The sequence below is a fragment of the Bombus flavifrons genome, chromosome 6 (assembly GCF_040668555.2).
Source record: "Bombus flavifrons isolate JBK064 chromosome 6, iyBomFlav1_principal, whole genome shotgun sequence".
NCBI lineage: Eukaryota > Metazoa > Arthropoda > Insecta > Hymenoptera > Apidae > Bombus > Bombus flavifrons.
Genome location: NC_138447.1, coordinates 9,324,331 through 9,345,549, shown reverse-complemented (window position 1 = coordinate 9,345,549; position 21,219 = coordinate 9,324,331). Strand labels below are relative to the sequence as shown.

At 39.1% G+C, this 21,219-nt stretch overlaps 1 protein-coding gene across 2 annotated transcripts in view; it reads right to left on the bottom strand.

Annotated features, from left to right (window-relative positions):
* LOC138180968 (CD151 antigen) overlaps positions 1 to 21,219 on the bottom strand; it is a 90,032-nt gene that overhangs the window by 26,087 nt on the left and 42,726 nt on the right. For both annotated transcript variants that reach the window (XM_069115372.1, XM_069115373.1), the window contains one exon: positions 11,241 to 11,433. In XM_069115372.1, the coding sequence (XP_068971473.1) occupies positions 11,241 to 11,433 (193 nt within the window). The remainder of the gene's footprint in view (positions 1 to 11,240; positions 11,434 to 21,219) is intronic.

Sequence of the window (21,219 nt, the reverse complement as noted above, 5' to 3'; positions counted from 1 at the left end):
ATAGAATATTCAGGCATATGAACCTCTTATTTATTATTACGATTTTCGTGAATGATTCAATTTATACTATTATCAAAGTTGTTACTTCATATTGGTAATTTGTAGCTCGAAAAATTTTGCTGATGGTATTAGTTCAATTGTACAACACGGTCCCGAACGCAGTCAATAAAAATTGTGTCAACGAATAAGAATTTTAGTTAATGAGGTATTTCATCAATCCGTTAGCTACGTAACAACGTTAATTGTTCGGAAATTTCCTGGTTCGCATTAGAGTAAATAGAAAAAAAGGTAGGGCCAAAGGAAAAACACACACACGGCCTGATGGTTCGATGATTTCTCGCGTTTAGTCTCGGTGCATTCTTCGGTACAGCTGCAGCTGCCACGAGATATCATCGCTATAGCAGCCTGTTGTTCCACTCCCTTGGCATGATATTTGCGTATACGTATACTATACTATATATGTAGAACGCAGGGTACACGCACGATTTATGACGGCCGTTTTAAGGCCACCGGCACCGCTTCGTAATGCCATTAATGATAAACAATTTCGACGCTGCGTGCCCACCGCCAGAGACTCAACCGCGAAACACGAGAAACTTAGACGATGTCGGTTAATTTAATGGAATCATTTGCAGCGAGAGTTTTACGATAATCGGTCGAACCCCCGGGCACGACTCCCAGACTTCGTGCTATGAAACGCCAGTTCCCTCTTCCAGACTTCCTGTTCTACGTCTCTGTTATATAAGATACGGTAGAGCAATCAAACAGGAAATTAACTAAAGCAAAATGTTAATGTAGAATAGAATTTGCTTGTTCGAAGGTTCATTTTCGAAAAGATCGAGTTTGAAAATGGGTCAGGTACACGCGAACTTGGATAATTTCTGATTGAATACGAGAGGAAAAATTCTACATACAAAAGTGAAGATTAAAATTTTTCCATTTGAAGCTTCATTTCCGAGAAGATCAAATCTGCAAACTGGTCAGTCGTGCTACTGTGAATTTGGCTCATTTCCAATTCGATACGCTTGTAGGATAAGGGACCCTGTCTGTACGTGAAAATGAATCGAAAACGTAGAATAATCTTTTCTTCGTTTGGAGCCTCGTTTTCGAGAAAATCGGGTTTGAGAAGCGTTCAAGTACGTACGTGAACTTGGCTAATTCTCAATTCAATACGAACGGACAATTTCTTAAGAACCTTTTTTTCCTATATGCGAAATTAAATTGAAAATCCAGAATAACCGTTTTTTTTTTCATTTTGAGCCTCTTTTCCGATTATATCTATATAATAGTTTGAAGAGTGGTAAAAAATACGTGACTAATACGCAATGAAATACGAGTGGACAATTGATAAGAGATTCTGCACGCGAGTTTCATTCAAATTGACAGCGATATACATGTGTTTAACGCTAAATTGAAAAAAAGAGAGAAATTGGTAATACAAAATTGATTGGCAACACAGTGAGTTTTTAAATTTGATTCTCTGTGAAACACGAAAAATGTTATTTTTGTTTTTCCCTTGTACCATTCGTTATGCACTTTTCATAATGACGGTTGAATCTCGTTAGAACACAAGCTGTTCGAAATATTAATAAATCGCGAAATTCTAATGTCTGGAAACGCGCAGAAATGCCAGAAATCTTAAAAGACAATGGGAGCTATTAATAGCCTCTGTCCAATAAATTCAAATAATCGGTCGCTGTAGCAGCGATACACCGAATTCCGGCCCAATTTCTCGCTAGATCGATAAGAGAGTCGGAGAATGCAGCGTTGGAAATGCTCACAGAAATTGGCGGGCACGCGTGACATTCCGTCCAAGTTTATCGACTCGGGGATCCATCGATCTTCAGCCGCTGGCCGGAATCGATCGAGAAGCATTGCATGTATTCGCGTGTTGCACGGTAGATCTCAGTTTGGTAGAACGTCGTTCTAAGAGCAGTTTTACATTAATCGGTCTAAGCATGTTGGATGAGAGATTCATCTTGTGCTCGAGCGTTTGAAATCGAAGGTGAGCATCCTATTAGCATAAGAACCGAGAAGATCTCTTCGCGAGAATAGCTGCTGTCTTATTTACAATGTGTCAGAGATGATCATTCACACATCCGTAATTTTATTCTATGCGCACTGGTAAAACGAAAATGTACGATAAGATAGGTTTATTTGGGTCATTTAAGCTTCAAGATCTTCAAATTCAATCTTCAACTTCGTACAGAATAATTCAACTTTGTTATGTATCATGAAACGTTATTAGTCTTTGATATAATAACGAAAACGTGAGAAAATATCATGTACCTCGGGTGCAGCGAGGGAAAATATAAAAAATGAGAGGATGCTCGAAGGTCTTGGAAGTTTTTAATGTTTTGCAGGTCTCGGTAGGTGTTCAATATCTGACAAACATTTTCAATATGTACTTTTGTCAAAGCGAGTGCATCGGCATAAGATATTTAATCAAAATCTGAAATGTCCGAGTCTATAATCATATTCGAATGTTCATTGTTCATAGTTTTGAGGAACTTCAAATTACTTTGAAGTTGAAATTCAAACATCCATCGCTGGTCATGAGCAGATCGTGTCGTTTCAGCATCAAACACGAGTGGATGAACGTGAAAACGCAAAACTCGCGGCTACTTTGCGTAATGCACGATCACCGAGCGATGAAGCTATTGAATAACCTTTCAGAGCGCGACAAAGGTTCGCTGTTGAGGCTCGTCCTCGCTTTTCACTACCGAGAACGAGATTCCATCACGGGACTGCGTCCCTGTTCGTTGCACAAAGATTCTAGTTCCGTGACTTCGAGCGTGAAACCGGCCCGAGCCCGGTCCCGGAATATTCCCAGATTCAATCTGCAGGAGGCACGTAAACCCTGTATAGCCAGAGAGCTATTCTATTCCCTAGCGAAATTAGAATAATTACGTGTTACATCGTGTCTCGACGACTCTCGTCTCTCTCCTGACTTGTTCAAGTGTGCATAGAGAAACTACGTTTCGTTTGAGAGGATTTCCCACATTACTTTTATATTTAAACATCTCTTTGCTTCGTTTCTTCGAGGTTTGGAAGATCTCATGGAACATCTTACTTCTGTGAGAGAGAGGAGAAAAAGAATCTTCGTAGACGGCTCGAGGAAATTACGTTTGACACGCGATGCGTGAATGAGAATCCACCTGACTGCTGCAAATTAGCGACAGTTTATCAAAGGTGAACTCAGGTTACCACACGTAGCGTTAGTGAGTTTCGCACATTCTATTTCGCTAGCAAACATGTAGCGATGATCTTACTCTCGTACGTAACTCAAACTGTCTATAATTTTCTCTTTCTACTATGTATCAAATACAGTTTTAATTACGCGAAGCTACAATGTATTTCCAAATGAACAGAAGTATAAGATGAACAGAAGTGTAAAGAAATCGTTCGTAGGTCGACGTAAATCGTGTTCTTATAGAAGACAGCAGTAAGATATCTTCATCAAGCCCCTGAATGAATCTTTAATGATCCTTTCTAACGATCGATTCTTAATAATTATACACGCAGAAACGGTTTTATATTGGCAAATCTTTTTCGAGAAATTGTTCTACCTTTACTTCTTGATGATAAATCTGACAATTTTTACAAAAGAGAAAGCACAGCGCAGCCTAATAAATTTGAAGCTTTAATACCACAATACGTGAAATTTAGTGTATAAATTTTCATTTCGAAGAAGTGAATTGACATTGCGCGAAATTATTCAGAGAATAGAAACCCAAAGTAATTTTACCATATTTTTGCGAGATACAAATTAACTGGATTTCCGACAAAATATATATACGAGTTTTCGGTTGCGCACAAGAGTTAAGCAGCGTATCGAGTCGACTAACGAACCTAAGTTAACCAGCTCGAGACGTGACAAATTTCAATTATCCATCCTCTTCGAGATAAGCCAGAGACGTTTCCGATACTCGTGAAAAATTCTTCACTCCCTGTTTGACGTGTCGAGGATAATTAAACGGTAAACAGCGAAGCAGAATAATTCGAGCTACGTTCAGGATGGCGGGTGAAAAAGATTTTAGCGATGCACAGAGGATGGTATTGAGAAGTGAGCGATGCGAGCGCGTGGACATTGCTTCACGCTTGATATTTCACGATCGACAAACGTGTCAAGTGCGATCTGTCGTTGGACGACGCACCGGTATGCACGCGCGCCTACGTGCGTTCCTGCGCTGCCTTGTGCGTATACGCGTCCTGCCTGCACGGAAATGCAAGTACCCTAGGGCATGCACTAGGTGTCCCGTGGTATACGTTCGAGCGAACAGCCATTACCTCCGGACGGTCACCGGACTCGTTCTCGTCCGAGAAATAAGCCGGATGACGGTCGTTTCGTTCGTTTAGAGTGACTCGTTTCAATCCTCCGGTTGGCCATGCAATTGCAGTCGACTCTTCTATTTGTACTTTTTTTTCTTCTTTTTTTTTACTTATGCTAATTGAGTCGAGGAAGACCTATCGCTACGAATGACTACAATTTCGTTTTACTTATGCAAATCGAACCGACTTAGTCAGAAGACTTAGTTACATAGTTATGTTTGTAATTTTTATAGACGTAGATATGATATAAAGTGTACGATATAAATTAAAATGTAATTACTTTGGTAATTACATAGAGTGGAAAAGTTTGAAAGAAGTAGCGTTATACGCGTAATATTTAGAAGCAAGTTAAACATCGAATACAAAAATAGTGACAAGAATCTTTCCGATAAGAAATTCATGGAATATTTCATCTTAAAGTAACGATTTTAACAAGTTTACGGTACAATCCGGTGGGAAAATTTCTTTTCGTAATTAAATCAAACTTTCAAACAATCTTCATTTATTCACTATACCGTACAAAATATATATATATAAATATACATTAATGAATTGGTATATAGATGATAAAACAAATGCCTCTTAATTATACCAGAGGACTGGTTATAAACTTTCCCTTAATTACTTCCGTGCTTAATTATCGAATTGGTAGAGAGAAACGCATCAAGATTTCCCGAGTTCAAAGGTTAATCCAATTTCATCAATTAAATAACCTAATTGAAATTCTCAGTTGATGAATGCGCAAGCACGTATCCTATGAATAATACCCATATAAAAGTACATCTACATCAATAATATTAATAATTGTTAGCATGTGCGTACTTTTCACGTTCATTTAGTGTCGGGCAGTAGAGAAGTAGCGCATAAAATCTTTACGTTAAGCAGACATTAGTTCAGTCTTACTTAAAGCTTGGAATTAGTAGAAGTAATGGTAGGTGCTACGTAGACAAGATTCCACTTCTTTTTATTTCTTCTCGTCCGTTCTTCCCTTCCTTCCTCTTCTTTTCTTCTCTTCTTTTCTTCTTTTTTTTCTTTTTTCCCCACTTGTGGTTCCTCGAATAACTTTGCCGAATGTTGTTTCGCTGTTTTGGCGCTATTAAACGCGCAGTATTTAACACGGAACTCGCAACGATGCGGCTCAAACGAGCCGCGTGGAATGCGGGAATTACAAATATAATGAGGGGCTGTACCTAATGCGATTGGACCACGCGGCGAGATAATCGTATTTTATTGCGCGAACCATTCTGCGCTCCAACGTTCTATGAAAGAAGTGCCCTGATATTCGTTATTAGCGATCGTTAAAATTAATTCGACTTAAGGGACTGCTAAGAGGATCGGAACAGCGGCAATTTTCTTCCACGAACGGTCCCTGTCACGTTCTCCGCATACCTTGCGTGACGAATAAATTTTTCAATGGATATAATGGAAAAACATTTTCAATTACCAAAGGAATTATTACATACGAATATTACGAATTGTTAATTCATTACGTTTCTACGATTTCTATAGGCAGTTTCAAATTCCCTTAAACTGTTATCCCGTACAAAACCAAAATTTTGACGACTTCGACTTTCTTTGATCTGGATTAGTTGCTATCGTTCGGACAGTCAGAGCATGAAAATAGTAATTTTAAATACACAATTTACGCCAAAGATCGTCTCACTAATTATTGGAATTCTGGCTAACTGGATAAAAAAACATAAAAGGGAATAGGAAATAATTTCGTTGATTTACGATCGTTGATACCCTAACAAAAATGTTTCAACCGTTTTAAAACAAACACACGCGTGACGCTTCGTCCACGCGAATTAATCCGGATCGAAATAAAAACGGTGCTGCGTCAAACAAGCTAATCCTCTTTTTTTCCCTTCAAAAAATTACACTGGTAGCAGTAACGGTTGCGGTGAAAAGTTTGCCGTGAAACGCCACGCGAGTGCCCTTGATGAATAAACTTTTCACTAGACTTTTCCGGGGTGTACGCATGCTTGGGCACGCACAACGTCGGAACAATAGGAAACAAAATGCCCTTTCATTTCGCATCCCTTTTCACTTTGTTTCGTGAAATACAATCCGTATATTATTAGGTGCATTATTATGTAGAACAGAAGGAAGACATTCAAGTATGATGTCAAGTCTACAATGAAAAACTCCAGCGTTCTCGAATAGCCAAGCTTGAATGCGTTGGTCCATTATTATTAATCGGTAATTAGTAGTTCAGCCAACGATCTCTACTAGCTATATAATTAAGGCTTCCTACGTAGATGGCCGGTAACCTCCCTCTCCCCCCCCTCCTTCTCTCTCCCTCTCACTCCCTCTCTCTCACTGTAAAGTTTCAGAACGGTATTCGAGTTGTCCAAATTGCAGCAATCTTGCACCGTGTGGTATGCTACATATAGATACACTTGCTCAGAAACGCCGAGGCAATCGATTAGAAGTTGTATAGTAACGATGCAACGATGACAAACTTGCCATCAACTTGGTCGATCGTAGGGCAAAGATACAAGTCTGACGATCAACGTTAAGACCCGAATACTCTTTGATCGGCGCGAGATTCATCGTGCGCTTGATGGCTAATTAAACGTTGAATAACTAAAGCATCGATCAAACGATCGATCAACTGATCCGATAAGGGGAATTTCATTTTTGCGTTTAATTTCCTTCTTATATACATTAATGGTGTTAGATGCTATAGTTTCATGACTATTGAACGTAAACTTGTATTAAATATGCTCGTAATACTTTACTAATAGCTTTAATATCGACGATGGTCGAAAGTAATCAACCAAATTTTCGCTATCGATAATGGTTATTAGACAGCAAAAATATTTTCAGCCACAATAACTGTGTTATCTGTAAACAGCGAATATTTATGTAAATTCATGTTTTTGTGAAAATAATTTAAAGAACAGAACCTAGGAAAAATGGAACTTAATGGAAAATGGATACTGTAACTTTGTATATTTTTGCATATCATATGCGTTTGTACGCCTTTAAATTTCTCGCAAATGCGTCAAAATCCGCACTCGACCTAACAGTAACTAAACGAATTTCTATCATCGAATGGTTGTAATATTTATGAAAAACAAAATTCATCGTCGACAATGATAATGATTATTAATAGCCAAAATCAATTTCCATCATCAGTACTGGTTACCAGCAACCACAAAATACTTTTATCACCGATAATGGTTATTCGTAATAAAAATCAACTCCTGTCATCGACAATGATTACCGTTAACCAACGCAATTTTAATTATCTATAATGGTTACTCTTAACACTGAAAGAATCAATATTCTTCGATCAACTAATTTCTAGAGAAATCTTTTCAGAATTTAATGACCACTATCTTCCATTTAGGCAAAACTTAATCATTTCTTAAGCACTTTTTAATTAAATCTAGTAGGGACAAATTTTCCCTGGTTTTACCCTAACAGGAGAGAAGTCAAGGAGAAGGCAACCGGATCGCCTGTTCCAGCTTTAATTATCCCTTGTTAATAAATCGTGTAATAACTAGCTTCGCTCTATCTATTAATCGCTCGATTATCTACTACAACTTTAACTCTCCTTTTTGCCAACCTAGCCAGCTATTCTACGCTCGTTGATCTAACAAGCGGCAAAGGTATCAGGCTAGTACCACTCTTCCCTCGAGCGTAGTTCGATTCAACTTTGACCGCGAATAGTTTACAATTGGTTCGGTTGAACTTTCCTTTAACCGGGAATCCGTTAGCGATCCGGTAACTGATCGAGAAATCAACGTTTACGCTTCATTCTCTATTCGCTTAACGTTCTACGCGAACACACCTAACAATGAGAAACTATGCATCGAAGGAGGAGGCAGGCAAATTTCTGCCAACGAAGAAGATTGTCGCCAAGGAATTCAAACGGTTACGTGCCCGAGCGACGGGGAACAGCCTGACGGCTACGACTAACACCGCAGTCATTGGAATAATCCAGTGACTTCGGTCTGGCAGGGTGACTGCACTTGCAAACGCAATCAATGCGAGTAAACGTACGCGTTAAGCGGCCGGCATTGTTGCGCGGCCATTGTTCCCGCGAGGTTATTGTTGCATTATCCCTGCATTATCGAGCCTTATTACCAAGCGAGTTTAAAGTCAGCCATTCAGCTCGATCGAATCTTGCGGCTGCTCTGACCAGCGCGACGATCATCGCGGCGATTTTCCAATTTCGACGAGTATACCAATAGACGTGATCGCCCGGGAATAATCAGACGTAGGATAGACTGGGGTCGGAAGCAAGTAGGAGTGAAAGTTAAATATTTCGAAACGTATTTGTTGTCTGTACGTATGGAGTTTCTTAGATGGAGCTTGGACGAACGTTTCTTAGATTATTAGATTAGAAAACTAATCTGATCAACTTTTTGCTTTACAGCTGTATTAGGTTATATGATTGACGTTGGTCTTCTTTAAAAGCTAGTAATTAAATTTCCGTGAATTTATTAGAATCGACAGAAGAGAAGATTAGAATATAAAGAATTGTAAATGGTTAAAAAAAATATGTTTGTAACATTATTATCATTTTACGCTTTTTAATTTATTAAAATGATCACTGTGAGAGCTGATGTAATGAAAAATTAGAATTAAATCACACACATCCACGTTTCAGCGATCTACATAACAGAATAACTTTTCGACATTATAAAGTTGTTGTTTCTCAACGTTTTACAATGTAACATAACGTATCCCTCTGTTACTATGGATTTTTCATTTGTTTCAATTGTGGATTATTTATGGATTTTCATTCTGTAATCTAGTTTTTGTTTGATGTAACTTGCATTGTATTTTACTCACTTTTAAAGCGTGTCATCAGTGAAAATTTGTAATCGAAGTACAGAAACATGACAAGAAAACGTTAACGTGTAACGTTACGACCAATCTCGGTTGACGCGGTTCGTCCTGTAAGTGCGTCTTTCAATTTTTTTTCATTATCACGATCTAGTAGAGCGTAGAGAATTTCATAAGCTTCAGCATGCCCATTCGTCTCTAAAAAAGAGGCTGAATTTTCATTTCATTATCATAATCTAACGGAGAACTTTAGTAGCTCTGGCATTTGAATAGCTTTCGTCGCAAAAAATTTTAATATACAAATTTACTGCATTGAGCAAAATAACTTTATGTATTAGATTAATTTCGAATAAATTCAGAAAAATGTAAAATAATTCATTGATTTGACATCCTATCGTATTCAAAGAATTTTATATATTTCATCTCCTTTTTTATTTATCTTTTATTTTTTTTAGTTTCTAAACACAAATATTTTATCTCTCTTATAGATTAGTCGAATAAATATACGAATTTTTTAAAAATCACAATTGTTTTACCATCAACTCCACCCACTATTCTACCCCACGGAATTTACGATAGAATTTCATTCGCGATCATAGAAATTTCATTGTTCTTTTCTATGACTGTTGGAATGGTGAATGCGACGATCATTTTCGATAAAATAACAAGAATAGAGCATCTGTCATACAGAAGGGAAACGATGCACGTGCAGGCAAAATTATGAAAAATGAGACTGCGCGAGAAGGCGGCGGCAATAACAGGGTACAAGGCTCGAGCAAGTTCCTCGCTTAATTTTAATCTCACGGACGTCCTCGGTGGGACCCGCTTCTCAACGAGGCGTCGACATTTTATGCATTAAACTGCGATGCTCCGTGGTAAGGGCTACCGATCGATTCAGAGATCTTTCTGCTCTTTTTTCGATTCCTCTCCTTCTTTCGCCTTTCGACGCTTTCATTCCCGGCCCGCGGCTGCACCTTACCACGCGGACTTCATTAGCATTTTATGGGATGTATCACGATGGGTCACGATGTTTCACCGGCTGTTTACAACGCTCGTACATCCATGCGACGAAACGCGAAACCTTGTTTCCGTTAAGGAAATGTCCCCGTGGGTTTGCGCGTGAATTGCCTCGTTAATTTTTGCGGTATACCTCTCTTTCGACGTACTTTTGGACGAAGAAATTCACCAAGTTTGAAAATATACGCCCTTATATCACCGCCAAACAGAAATTTCAGAGAGTTTAAGCAGAAAGAAGGGACTTTAATTTTGTCTGGAGCGTAAAATGTTAATTCGAAGCCAGTTATTTTCTTGTTAATTTTTACTAATATGCTAAATACTATAAAATAGAAAGCGATAACGGGCTAATGCGATGAAATTTCAATGGAAGCTCGAAAGAAGTTTCAAGTACAGCGTGGTCGTAGCATTAAGTCGTTTGATAAAATCGTACCGATTTTGTGACGATTTACAAGATATTTCGGAAAATGGGTTCGTATGTATGCACTGTTCCATCCGATAACTTTCTTTGATTTCTCACGAATAAATTTATTCAGATGTCTTTTAAGCTTGCTCAAAGAATCGAATTTCTTTTCGTTTAAGGAATTCTTCGGTGCTTTCTTTTCCGAAGAGCAGCCTCTCCGCAAAGAATACACATTCGTTTGCTGTTTGTACTGCATTTTTCCCATAAAAGGAAAACAAATGTACCACAAGTTTACTTCAGACTGACAAAGGCAGTCGGTACGCACGTCCAAGCATCAATCGCTGTGTCAACTCGGTGTCCTAACACTCGGAACGTTCCGCGAATTTTTTTGGAATACGGAGAACCGGCTCACGGTTCGTTGATCGAGTCGAGGATCTAGTTACGGTTGGTTTCATCGATGTCGGCGGGTGGTTGAAGCCATAACAATTAAAAGGGGGCGTTTACGAGGCCAGAAACGACATCGTTGCAGAGGACGTAGCCGATTGTAAACGCCAGCCGAGCTGAGCGAGAACGTAAATGGTTTGCCCCGTCGGTCGCTGACAATGCACTGTCCATTTTGTATTTCGCTCGATATAACGCACAGAATATATCAAAGATATATCAAAGCACATGACTTTACATTACTTACGAATAACACCACGTTGTAGATGTGTAGAACGTATTTCAGGAAATTCACGGAACAGCAGCCGTCGTCTCGGGTCCTCAGCCTGGTGGACGTACCAGGAAGTCTCTCGGCGCTTTTAGCCATGATTGGTTGATTCGTTTCTTCTTCGTGTGTCTCCGTCGTGCCCGTGGTCGTCGTCGTCACCTCGTCACTAACTCTGAAAGCACACGGAATTCCATCGGATTAGTGATTTTTATAGGCGAAGAAGGATAGTCGTTTCTCGAATGAAAACCGAGGTAGAACGGATGGAACTGGATCTTGTCGCCGACACGAAATTGTATTTCTTCCGGCGGCGGCTATCGAGATAGCGACTCTTCGCGTTCAGAATACGGTTTTAGGAGTAGCCGTGCTCCGCTCGAATCGCGAGTAAATCTATCTTCGAGCGTCCCTTCCGGTCCCTGGCGGCAGGCCAGCGGACACCACGCGCCGCTAGCATTTCCGACCAAACGGCCACAGACACGAGAATCCGATAGATTTCACCCCTTATATTTGACTGGTACGTCGCTTACGATATCCGGTCCGTTTTTCAAGGTACCTCGTATCGATCCAGTAGATATCTGACTGACTTCGGAGAACAAATTGGATACATTCAATAAAGGACATGGAGCATATTCAAACAAATATTAGAGCAAATGAAGCGGAGGAGATTTTTTTGAAAAACGTATATAAATCATGGAACAGTTGTATTTGTAGTCAAATTTGAAGAAAGTGGTTTAATTATGGAAATAATTGTGGTTCGTTTATACAGAAAAATAAAGGGTACTATATTTATGTATTAAAAATGTTATTAAAAAGTAAAAAATATATAATTACTCATCTATCTGTCGCACTCGACATTTTCCACGTTTTATTATACATGGTATTTTCGTTAAACGTTTCGTTCTCCCAGTATAATTCGAAATGAATTTTTAGGAACGAGTATATTTTAATTAAAAATATTTTTAATAAAGAGTAATTTTAGTGTTTTCACGGTTTCGTCCTGTTCTAGAATTTTCCACGAGTTTCTTCTATTAAATAGAAACGACGAATAAGAGACGAACCAGTGAAACAGTGACAAAGTGGAATGAAATGAAAAGAAAATATGGCGTGTAGTGGCAAAGGATCTACGTCAAGGAACTGTAAGTAACTCTTCAGCACTTCGAAAGAAAAGCGGCATAGGTTGGCACAAACCGATTCTTTCACTTCGCCAAGGAATGCAGCTTTCGATCGATCGTTTCTCTCCCTTCGCTCCATCCCTTTTCTGCTCCTGTAACCCCTTTTCCTCACTTTGGTCGCGTGCACGAAATCGGTCGGTGCTATCTTCGTGACAGTGAGACCCGAACTCGATTCCAGCCATCGCATCGTCGACTTCTCTTGTGCAATTTCTTTTCTGTGCATTCGATTAGCTCGCCACGTATCGTGGTCGAAGCGATATCAAAAGGCATCGATTCCAGCTCTCTCGGTGATTAAATTCATTAGCCCTTCCATCCTCACATTTCTTTCGATCTGATGAACAATTGTTAATATTTCCTCTTTAAGTATAATTGTTTGATCGCTGTATAACAATGTAGTTGGTATTCTCGTAAAGAGCAAATAAAAGAACAGAATCTAAATAGACATTTGTTTTTAATACTTTTGCATGTTACGCGCATTCCGCGTATTCTGTCACCTTTAAGTTTCCCATCAACGAATAAAACTGCGCATTCTAGTAATTATTATTATCCCTACACTATACTAAATTATTATATATATATTTTATGAACTGTTATCAAATTTGTAGATTCCTTATACATTTGACAAACTATTTTGCAATCTATCACCTTTCAAGTATTCAATTAATTGTACTCTTCTACAAACGTAATCTAATCGAAGCAAGCCCATTATTTACGGTATTGAAGATTTCAATTGAACGACGCGACAGATAAAACGCGGCGACGATTCGTTCACTGGCCGATAACAACCTGCGGAGAATTAATTAGAAACCGCACCTGGCTGGCTGGCTGGTTGGTTGGTTGGTTATTTATTCGCGCTAATTGTGTTTCCGCAATTAGAACGTAGCCGATCGAGAAACAATTGGGCCGGGCGCCAACGAAGACGCAATTGGCCAGGCCATTCTTCGTGGGGATTTCGGTGAACCGCGAGGTTGAATGAGACGAAGGATAAATGGCGGACTAATGAGAACAAACGAAGGAAGGCGAAACGCGACGCGACGGAGGTGGAGATGGTCGAATGCGGAGGAAGACCGTGGAAGAACTGATTGCAGGCGATGCTCGAGCAACCTGAAGAGGGGAGATGAAAGAAGAGAAACCGCGAAATTAAATGGGTGTGACCCGTCATACTCGTGTGGGCGAAGTAGTTTCGACCGCGAGCAGAGAATAAAGAGAAGTTCCCGCCGCCTGAATGCAAGTGCATTACCGTTCACAAATACATATTAGGGTTAGGACAATTAGAGAAATACAAAGTATATAAATAACCTGACAAACCGTTAGAAGATTATTAAAACTCGCTTGGAATAATGGGCTGTGAAGAAGCGATATGTTCGATGTCGTAATAAAAGTCTCATCGATTATACACGAAGATCTCAGGAAAAAAGTACATTTTTGTCGGATTATATTGCTTCAATGTTACTTTACGAATAATAGATAGTATCTTCGTGTGATCGTTAAAAACGAAAAGAATTGATTGGGGCCAAGGATTATGCTTCTCGTAAATGGCTGATAGATCGTGAGATTTTTGTAAAAAAAAAAGAACTATTAAGAAGCAATATTTTAATAATGTTTTTGAAATTATAAAGAGGTTGCAACAATCGAATATGCAGACAATTTTAACAGCCAATCGAACTGTCCAATTGATCCCCATTTTTAAAAAATAAATGTTAGAACAAAGAATTACATAGGAGTCAACGTATAATTAACTGTTCATTCGCTATTTTCTTCTAAATCTTTTCCGAATAATCTTTAATTTCGACTGTTACAATGTGTAACAATCTGGATCAACCATGACATTTTGTACACGACCAGCAGGTATCCCCAATACTTATGAACGGGAATTTATATATTTTTCTCTCCTTTTCTTCGGTTTCGTCTACCTTCTTCTTTTAGCAACGCTTGCAACTTTTAACGCGCAATGGGCTGAATAACTCATCGCAGTTGTTGGCCTTTGCATACTTTTTGCTTATGTTATTTTGTTTGTTTATCGATCGAATATTTTCCACTTCCGTCGTTACTTTTTTTCGGACAGGTAGCAATATAGCCCTTAATGTCAACCGGCGTTTTTTCGATTCATCGAAAAAGCTATCGTGTTTTATTTTACCACAGAGGATTGTCGTGCGGCTGACGTTATTCCAGCGAATACGTTATTCACTTCCAGTCCGGGGGACAGCTGTAATTCGTTGAAATATGCTGAAAATTTCAGGATGATAGTTTTCGCGCTGTTACATCGAGGACGGGAAATGCAAAGAGGTAAGAGAACCGGCAAAGTTTCCTGCAAGTATCGTTCATTATGCCAACGTCCCGCGGAACAAAGCAGCGGAACAAAGCAACGGAACAAAGATATAGATCGCGGAACAACGTGGTAAACAACAGTTTTCCCGAACGAAAAACTCAAACAGATCGGAAGAGTAAAGGCCGCAGAAGGAGGAAATCCCAAGATGAGAAAACTTACTATTTCCGCTCGATATCTCGCGGTAATGAGGATAGAATGCTTTATTTTAACGAATCGTCACTGTAAAATATTCAAATGTGCTGTTAAGAGATAAGTAACGCGATTTTGGCATAAAAATTTTGATCTGTTAGAAGGTAAAAGTAGCAAAATTTGTTATATAATATTAAGTAGATTATTATGGTTGCTGTAGCCCTGTGCTACATCAACTTTGTCGCGTTAAATTAACTCAAATGAAATATTTATAATTAGTTTCTTGCGTTCTAGTTGCGTCACGACTATATAGTACAGGTTTAACGGTAATGTAACTGATGCAACTAGGTATTAGGTTGTCCGAAAAGTTTCTTTCGTTTTGCAAGGAAGTAATAGATGCACAATATTTTTTGTTTCATATTAGTTTATTGAATTATGTACGAACATAATAATAGAAATAGAACGAAATGGATCATACCTGATTCAGTAAAATAATATAAAACAGAAATTGTTGTTCATCTATTATCACCTTATGAAACGAGAAAGACTTTTCGGACAACCAAATAAAATACGACGAATATAATAACGATCCACCTAACTACTATCCATTTTAAGTTCTCAAATATATTAGTATAATTGTATTAGTATAATTATTATTTTATAACACTAATGCCTAGTAATATACTCACTTATACACCCCTACTCAGAAATACAGCTATCAAATTAAAATGAAGAATACATTTATGGATTTATAAGGCAACGAACGTTCAATATGAGACGATGCTTTTAACAGAACCATCGAAATGGCTTGCTTAACGAGATACAAATGTATGTATCTTCGGGATAACGAATAGTAAAAATAATCAATGGCGGTGACATGAAAAAATTCATCTGCCACGCGCCGTTCACCCGATACGGCTCTTCTGTTAACCCACGTGCTACGCTCCTCAGCTTTCAGCTACACCTCCGTCGCCCACGCTGAAAGTCACGGCCCACGTTCGCGATGACGCATCTATATGCATCTGGTATTTGTTTTACAGACAATCTAGGAGAAATAAATGGAGAAACATCGATGCATTTTGAATGGTTATCTTCTATCGAGAAACTACGCGAGAATTACATAAATCCTTCTCGCGATTTATCTCTATCGTTGGATTTTTGGTGATGTTTACTGTTATAATTAATTTTCCAAGACCAACAAATTGTATTGCGCGTATGTCGTACACTGGCACGGGAAAGTGTTTGGATATTTACCATAGAAAACTTTTATGTCTATGCTTCATGCGTTACATGTATTTTGAAATTTTATCGACACTGTAACGAGACGCGACATGTCACGATTATATTGGCAAATTTTGAGACCAATTTGAAAATGTATATACACGTTACAAGATATTTACTGCAGATGTGTTACTAGCATACGACGTTCAACTACTTTTCTGATCTCTGTGAGATACAAGTAAACGAACAATTTTAATAACATTTTAACTATTGATCAACAACCTGCTGAATTTTAAAACTGCTTATCTGTAAAAAATAGAAAATGTGACTTATCGTGTTATTGCTCTTCTATCATGAAGTCTTCAATCGCATTATTCCTACTTCATGAAATACACGTTATTTTCAAGAAACTGATACATAGCTCGATCGATCGTATTAAACGATAAATACATAAAAATTACCGGTACTTTAGTACCGTGGGATGCGCGAGACGCGTCATGGGACGCGAGCGATTCGCGAAATTTTATCGTTGGACGATTCACCTGGAAAGAGTCGAGGTGAATAATAGAAAAAAATGGTATTCGATCGCGTTGCTTGAATTCCATTTTTTAGGGCCCCCATCTACTACCCTTTGGCCCTTTGGTGCAACTCTACAAGGGTCGCGTTAATTGTCGAGCTGACACGCGCACGTAAGCCCACCTATCGAAAACCATGTCTCATAATATATCAGCGATGACATCGAGGCTGTCGTTCGATCCCTTCCCATCAATTTGCGGCAGTGCCATGTTCCCAGCATAGACATATCCTCATTTATCCCAATGTCCTACACGTCGCCAGCCAATTTGCTAATCGAGCCAATCATCCAATCGTATTAACCTTGCCGGCCATTCAGAGACCCCGGTCTTCTTTTTATTGGTTGGTTCCTGCGACAGGTTTCACATTTGCAAACACACCAGCCTCCAAGGTGTTAAACGGTCTGGTCGTATCGGGACACGTCGTTTACCTTTATCGATCGATCTACAAGAGCCATTAACACCTCAAAAGGATACTCGTTGCCGTGTGAAGGCGAATTTAGACTTTACACTTTGGACACGCATCGTGAACGATTTATTCGCGCGTGAAAGCTATAAAGATTGTTTCTATCTGTGGTTCATCCGGAATGACCAGCCAAAGATAGAGTCAATCTCTGCTTTCGAGTTGGATTATGGTGAGAGAAGCAATAACCGACCTGTCGAATGAAACTAAGCTATCGTATCAAGATCTTCTTAAATCAATCCATAGTATCGGAAAAGAAGAATGGAACAGGTTATGGAGTTCGACCAGGAGAATCCAACTTCACGTCACAGTTCAAAACTTTTATCATCCAATACCTATCATCGATTCTCTATTTCATCGAAAAACTCGCTTAATTATAGATTCTATAATTTTACGATTTAATGATAATTCTATGGTTTTACAATGTTCTTACTATTTTGTTTGCAACATTACGATAAACTACGATTTGCTTGGTCCTCGAGTGGATTAAACAGAACGACGGAGGAGACTTTATCGAAAGGAATTTCGAACGAGCTCGCAGACTACAAGATAAATGGCTCGCTTTAATAAGGAGAACGATGGACGACGTACGAAGATCGTACGATGTGGGATCACGTATCGACGAAAACATAAAGCATCACAGGGGATTCCTGGCACGCTCGGTTTAAGTCAGAACCGTAATCCGAACGCCCCTTTCTTCCTTTATTCCATGAACTCCGCCCCGTGAAATTTCGTCGATAAAGACGAAATACACAGCAGAAGCAGCGTGGCAGACAGATTGGCTGACTTTACGCGATCGCTCGTTAACTCGAAGTAATCGAAAATTCTTTCATCCGAAATGGGAGAAAAAAGAATGCGCCTCGACGTATGGAAGTATTCTTTAGAGTGAGGTATTTTGCCCTTTCTCCTGTATCGAAGCATCGTAAATCATCCGTCGATGTTTCCAAACCGCAGCTCGTTCTTTGACTAAGCAACTTTGAAGAGAGCCTGCATGTACCGATATATCGATCTTCGTCTTTTTCATCTTTATGAATGACACCAGTGCGCTCGTTGGTATTTGCCAGACTATCCACGCTATTGCCTAGGTTTCGTATTTTCCCGTAATACTTTCCTCCTTTTACGTGTAATTCTTCGTAACTCGTTACTACTCGCTATGACATCTACGTTTTCGACCTCGTCTTTCAAGGGAAATTAATGTATCCTGTACCTGCGTACTTCTATCGAAAGCTTCGCAGGTACAACTTTACGACTTAATTAGACATAATTCTTCTACGATATAATTACAGATACACTGGGACGAATCGTGTAACTTGACGAATATTTTGTTTACACGAACCGGAACGTATTGAACAAAAGTTAAAGATGCTGGAACCTTTTCTTTTGGAATTTTCTTTCTACAGGAATATAGTAAGTACCACTTGTAATTACCAATTCGTCATAAATCTGTACACTTTGTTCAAATTCAAATAAAACTATTATAACAAATCGTAGTGGTCAGAAATATCTTCCACATCTCTCTATTAGCCTTCGCTCGATTCCAGTCGGCGCGTTACGCAGTTTCCATATCAATTACGCGAGGCTATCGTTCCCACGTAATGTGGTATCATTTACAGTGATCGAAAGCTTCGCGGGGGGGCACAAAAAATCGTTGGATCTACGCGGTATCGATTTTATCGCAGCTCTCGATTTACTAGCGGCCGATTCGACCGCAGGTTCCATCGCGCACCAGCTGGAGACAGCCGCCACACGGACAAACGTACAACGCGGGAACCAGCCGACGAACGAGTACACCGGCCCACGCCATCCGCCTCTGCGTGCAATTGCACCTCGTAGCACCGTGGAAAATTGGATAATGCGACTCGCACAGGCCGGGAACAAGCGGAATCTGACCGACGTTATACCGACAAACCGTGGCGATCTTCTTCGATCCTCGGGGGCATTTCGAATTTTCCTCCGCTTCCGGGAAGAACGATCGCCCTCGATCTCACGCAGTTCCACGAATCGCTTTCCCTTTTTACAACTTGACGTTGTGTGGGTGCGACGATCTAACCTCGACGAAGGAAAGGTAAATCAAGAAGGTTTGCTTAATCGCGTTACGCGTGGTCGTAAAGTTACGATCGTCTTATCCCGTAGAAATTGGTGATCGCACGCAACGGGCTGCGTCTAGCTAACTTGTTGGCGAAGCCTCGTTCAAATTGGTCAAATAATTTAAACTTAGGATTGGATTAATAGCACGAGTTGAGTTATTCGAATTAAACGGCTGTTCTGAATGAAATTTCTTCGGACAGCGGATGTTAAATAATGTGCGGTAATGTTAAAGTTGCATAGCGCAAGTCTAGTTATTTTAATTAAGCGGCATAATTTTTCGCTTGTGTCTTTGACAACATTTATACGTCCTTACTGTTATTTCATATCACTTTCTTATTACTTTAGTACGAAGCTGATATCGTACACGTTAATATTTTCTATATAATGACATCAAAGAGGAAATGTCTTGTATCAAGCGCCGAGAGGAAAGAAAATACTTCAGAAGTTAGAGAAGGTAGATAATTAATGACGTCAAGAACAGGAACATGTAATTGGAAATTACTCGGCTGTTTCAAGAAGTAGAAAAACTTTAATGGTGTTGAAAAATAAATACTCGCTCTCTGTTTTGCAATAATGGTAATGAATCAGCGATAAAGAAATGCCACTATCTAAATATAAATATTATAACGCTAATATCTTGAAACATTTGGAAATTTCTAAACATATTATCAACATTTTAAGTCTCCGTGTTGAAAGCAAGAAGATTACATTGAAAATGACGATGAACGACCACCTTATTTTCAAATGTTCCGAAAAGACGCGGATTCTACTAACCGAAAATTCCCTCGTCCCAACGGTTATGTCTCTCCATTAGTCCGGATACTAGAAATTCCACTGTAATGGTTTGTAAAATGATTAGTTCAATTTTCTAAAACTTCCTACGCTTAGATACATTTCGACCAGAGAAACCGGTTGTCCATAGACGATTCTGAGCTACGAAGATCGATTCCGCCAAGTGTAGCTTCTTTTTTCATCGTGTCACAGAACGAGGCACTCGTTCTTTTTTTGCAATAACAAGTTATTCCTTTTTGCCGCGACCAGCGACTGAAGAACTGCGAGAAAGCGGCGCTGGCAACTGGTGTTTCGCGTCGCTTCCTGCAAAGCTAAGCAAGCGGTTGCAGTGCTACGGGGGGACACGTAATTAACGTTTATAAACCAACGTGCTCCGGAATAAAGAGCCCTGGCCGAATAGTACGCGGCAACTACCTACGTATACGGAAGTTACGACCCGTTATTTATCGCGTTATTACGCTGAATATCGTCTGCCTGTTGGAAATAACACGAGGCATTTAAGGGATCGTAAAGGACACTCGTTTCGTCTTTACGTCGTTTTCCCCTCGAAATACGAGAATTATGTTCGCCAGGTTGTTACGTGCACACGCTAGCCGCTCGTAAAAATTCTTCGCGGCTCACCACCTCCAATCTTTCCTGGATACGGTCACCGTAGATCTGATCTAGACATTTTTTATCCTTTCGCTAGCCTCGGTTTCCAACGGGTTAATTAGTCGAAGAAAATTCGTATTCTAATATTTAGTCTGCGGATATTTATGCAAGTTCGTATTTGTCTGAATAGGTACAATTAAACAGGTAGAATTTAGGTATAGAAAATCGTTTGATACATTAAATATCGTATTAATTGATATAGAAAGTACTATATGTTGGATATCTTATATATCTTTGCGTTTTTAAATTTTTCATGAAAATCCGCGATATGAATATCGCGATATGAAATTGAGCTATTGATAACAGAAAAATCTTTTTATATTAAAAACGGATTGATGATACTAGGTAACATACAATTTTTTATTTACGATATGAAATCACTTATTAAAACAAATAAAAATATTTACAAAGTATGGAAGAAATAAAAGAATATGTGTATTCAATCTTGCAGATGATATTTAATTTGAGTAAAATATACTCGTGTTAATTGTTTAAAAATGCAATACAATTTTATTCGTACAAAATACGTATATTCAATTTTCTA